General features: G+C 45.5%; 1 protein-coding gene across 1 annotated transcript; it reads right to left on the reverse strand.

Moving 5' to 3' along the window:
* Nucleotides 1–1,725: 1,725 nt before the first annotated feature.
* ier5 (immediate early response 5) lies at nucleotides 1,726–2,704 on the reverse strand. The gene has a single exon (XM_008108897.3). It carries the CDS (start codon nucleotides 2,533–2,535, stop codon nucleotides 2,038–2,040), a length of 498 nt encoding a protein of 165 aa, XP_008107104.1. The 5' UTR covers nucleotides 2,536–2,704; the 3' UTR covers nucleotides 1,726–2,037.
* Between the last annotated feature and the right edge of the window lie 1,100 nt (nucleotides 2,705–3,804).

Here is a 3,804-nt window from a genome sequence, read left to right on the forward strand (position 1 = left end):
AGCACCAAAACATGTTTTACAACAAATCGACAGAAAAAGCAGTTCAATACATGGTAACATTATGTAGTAATTACTGTATTTATGAATTTAGCACCAAAATATTGCATTGACTACAAAAACATTGACTACTAAAAGGCAGACTGCGTTAGATAATACAGAACGTTGGATAAGTGGAGGTTGGATAAGCGAGACTCTACTGTCATGAGAGATTTTCTGCCTTGATATTGAGTTATATGACTGTGTGGAAAGGCCCTGAGCCTGCACTGCCAGATAATCTGGGATAAACAGAAAACCTGGGATCAGATCAGGGCCTGTTTGGAAGAGCCCCTAGATATAGTGTCTTGCTATCCAACATTCTGGATTATCTAACGCAGTCTGCATTTTAGTAGTCAAGTGTTTTTAAGTCAATGTTTTCAATACACTGTGATGTTTTGGTACTAAACTCGTAAATACAGTATTTATTACGTAGCATTACTGTGTATTGAACTACTTTTTCTGTCAAATTTGTTGTTAAACATGATGTTTTGGGGCTTAATTTGTAAAATCATAACCTAATTTGATGTTTAATAGGCTTCTCCTTAATCTCTCCTTATTATCCAACATTTTTATTTATCCAACGTTCTGCCGGCCCATTTATGTTGGATAAGTAAGGCTCTACTGTACTTTACTTACAAATTTAGCACCAAAACATTGCAATGTATTGAAAACATCGACTACAAAACATTGACTACTAAAAAGCAGACTGCATTGGATAATACAGAATGTTGGATAAGTGAAGGTTGGATAAGCGAGACTCTACTGTATTGTAGGATTTTCTGCCTTGATATTCTGAGTTATATGACTGTGTGGAAGGGCCCTGAGTCTGCACTGACAGATAATCTGGGATAAACAGAAAACTTGGGATCAGGTCAGGGCCTGTCTGGAAGAGCCCCTAGATCAGGGGTCCCCAAACTAAGGCCCGGGGGCCAAATGCGGCCCCTCAAGGTCATTTGCCTGGCCCCTGCCCTCAGTTTTATAATATAATGTTTTATATCAATTTTACTAATATCATATATTGGATATACATATAATAATATTAATTATATATTACATGTTACATATAATATTACTAATAATATTACAGTATAGTGGTATAGTTCAATATAGTAATATATGATGCTAATATTGTGCAATGCTAATAATATATTGTATGTACATCTAATTTGTAAGTCGCTCTGAGTCCTCTTCGGGGTGAGAAGGGCGGGAAATAAATGTAGTAAGCAAATGTAGTAAATAAATAAATACATAAATTTTAGGCTTAGGCTCACCCTAATTCTGAAATGACTTGAAGGCACACAACAACAACAATCCTAATTAATCTGACTGTCTCATTGACCAGAAGCAGGGCCACACTTCCCACTGAAATCCTGATAAATTTATGTTGGTTAAAATTGTTTTTATTTTTAAATATTGTATTGCTATTTTGTTGTTGTTGTTGTTTCTGCACGACAAATAAGACATGTGCAGTGTGCCTAGGAATTTGTTTTTTTTTTCAAATGATCATTTGGCTCCTCGACCATCTGACTGGCCCTCTGCTCAAAAAGTTTGGGGACCCCTGCCCTAGATAGCTAGATCGAGGGAAGTCATGAAACAGTACTTCTGGATTTTATCTGGCAGGGCAGAAGACTCCACACACACACACACACAAACACACACACACAGCAGCAGCAACCCAGGCCAGTCGAGTAAGGTCCAAAGTATTTAATCTGTGTTGCACACGCAGAAAACAGGGTACACTTCCATACAAAAATCCACACCGATCCAAAAAAGGAAACAACTGTACAAAAGGGCTCCCCCAACAACAGCCTTTATAGAACAAAGGCGGCTAGGGGTAGTCGGCAAAAACAAAACAAGAGACACACCAGGGAACAACAGATCCCCCCAAAGCACAGTGGCAAGGGATCAAATACAACTCCATCAGGGAGGCAGAACAGAAGGGGAGTCACTGGAGGATGGAGTCCCTGGAGGAAGGCGCCTTGCGATGCTTCCTCCTCGGGGTCAGAAGGCCACGATGGCGGTGCTCCAGGGGCTGAGGTTGCGCAGGGCCTCCTCCTCCTCCTGCCTCCGCCTCCCTCCTCCTCCTTCACCGCAGGGCAAGGCCTTCTTACTCAAGAGTCCGGAGAAGCTGGATCCGAAGATGGAGATGAGGCTGGCCACGTTGCCGCTCTCCACGCCGCCTTCGTCGCCTTCCTCGCAGCGGGGCTTCTTGGAGGGCGCCTCCCCTTCCTCCGCCTCCTCGTCCTCGCGGGCGGCGCTGCGCTTCCTGGGGCAGAAGGGCGGCGCTGGGAGCGGGGAGCAGCAGCAGGGGCAGCCCGGGGCCAGGAAGGGCGCCATTCCCGCTCCCGCTCCTCCCAGGAAAGCCTGGCGTGCGCTGCGCAGGACCAGCGACACCAGCAGGTTCTTGTGCAGCTTGGCTCCGCCGCGCTGGCCCCGCGCGCTGTACATCTTGCCCAGCGAGATGCTCACGATGCGGTGCGCCTCCAGCCGGCACTCCATGCCCAGACAGTCGCCTCCTCCGCCTCCTCTTGCCTCAGGCCGAAGAGCAGCAGCCACAGCGTTACGTCCCCGCCATCCTTCTCCTCCCGATTAAAGCCAGGCTGCCTGGAACGCGCGCTTTTTACCCCGCCGCTCCGAGCCCTCGCCAATCAAGTCGCCTCGCTTGGATTCGAAGCCCCGCCCCTCCCCGCACGCCCACGCCCAATCAAAAGAGGAGCTAGGGATGGCTTTTCGAACGCGGTTGGGGGAGCCCCAGCGGGCCCGCGAGGCAAAGAATTTTTTTAAAGGGGCAGCGCCTCGCAAGGGAGGGGAGGGGAACGAAGCATCAAATTACACTATGGCAAGCACGCGCGAACTTGGGCCCTCCGGGCGTTTTGGACTTCAACTCTCATAATTCCTAAATTAAGACTTAATTGCAGAGCTTTCCAAACATTTCCTGCTGGTGACACATTTTTAGACATGCATCATTTCACAACACAGTAATTCGGTTTTAGTAGAGATGCAAAGACATGCATGAATTGTAATACTGCAATGTATGGACACATAATACAGTAGAGTCTCACTTATCCAAGACTCGCTTATCCAAGGTTCTGGATTATCCAAGCCATTTTTGTAGTCAATGTTTTCAGTCTCACTTATCCAACATAAACGGGCCAGCAGAAGCTTGGATAAGCGAATATCTTGGATAATAAGGAGGGATTAAAGAAAAGCCTATTAAATATCAAATTAGGTTATGATTTTACAAATTAAGCACCAAAACATCATGTTATACAACAAATTTGACAGAAAAAATAGTTCCGCACGCAGTAATGTTATGTTGTACTTACTGTATTTATGAATTTAGCACCAAAATATCACGATATATTGAAAACATTGACTACAAAAATAGCTTGGATAATCCAGAGGCTTGGATAAACAAGGCTTGGATAAGTGAGAGTCTACTGTACATGAATTGTAATACTGCAATGTATGGACATGTGATGACTCATGGGCCTTGTAGTCCTGTTCCTAGTACTATTGTGGCAGACGAAGAGGAAAACATGGGGTTTTCGCCGGTTCAGCAAGAGCCAGAGTCTCTTCACCTGCAGGATGTTGATGTTTGCCCTCAAGAATTCAGCCAAACAGGCCTTGGGCAGAACTCCCCCCCGTTTTCCAGGAGGGAAAATTATTCTAAAGATAGGGGAGTCAGGGAGGCTAATCGGAGAAGCCTGAGAATCGCTGCCAAACAAATGGCTGATTAGGTCTGCTTCCCTTGGGAAATTCTAAGGA

This window comes from Anolis carolinensis, chromosome 4 (genome assembly GCF_035594765.1).
Source record: "Anolis carolinensis isolate JA03-04 chromosome 4, rAnoCar3.1.pri, whole genome shotgun sequence".
Lineage (NCBI taxonomy): Eukaryota > Metazoa > Chordata > Lepidosauria > Squamata > Dactyloidae > Anolis > Anolis carolinensis.

Excerpts from the sequence above, each read along its gene's own strand:
- ier5 (XM_008108897.3), bottom strand. The coding sequence starts at position 2,535 with ATGGAGTGCCGGCTGGAGGCGCACCGCATCGTGAGCATCTCGCTGGGC.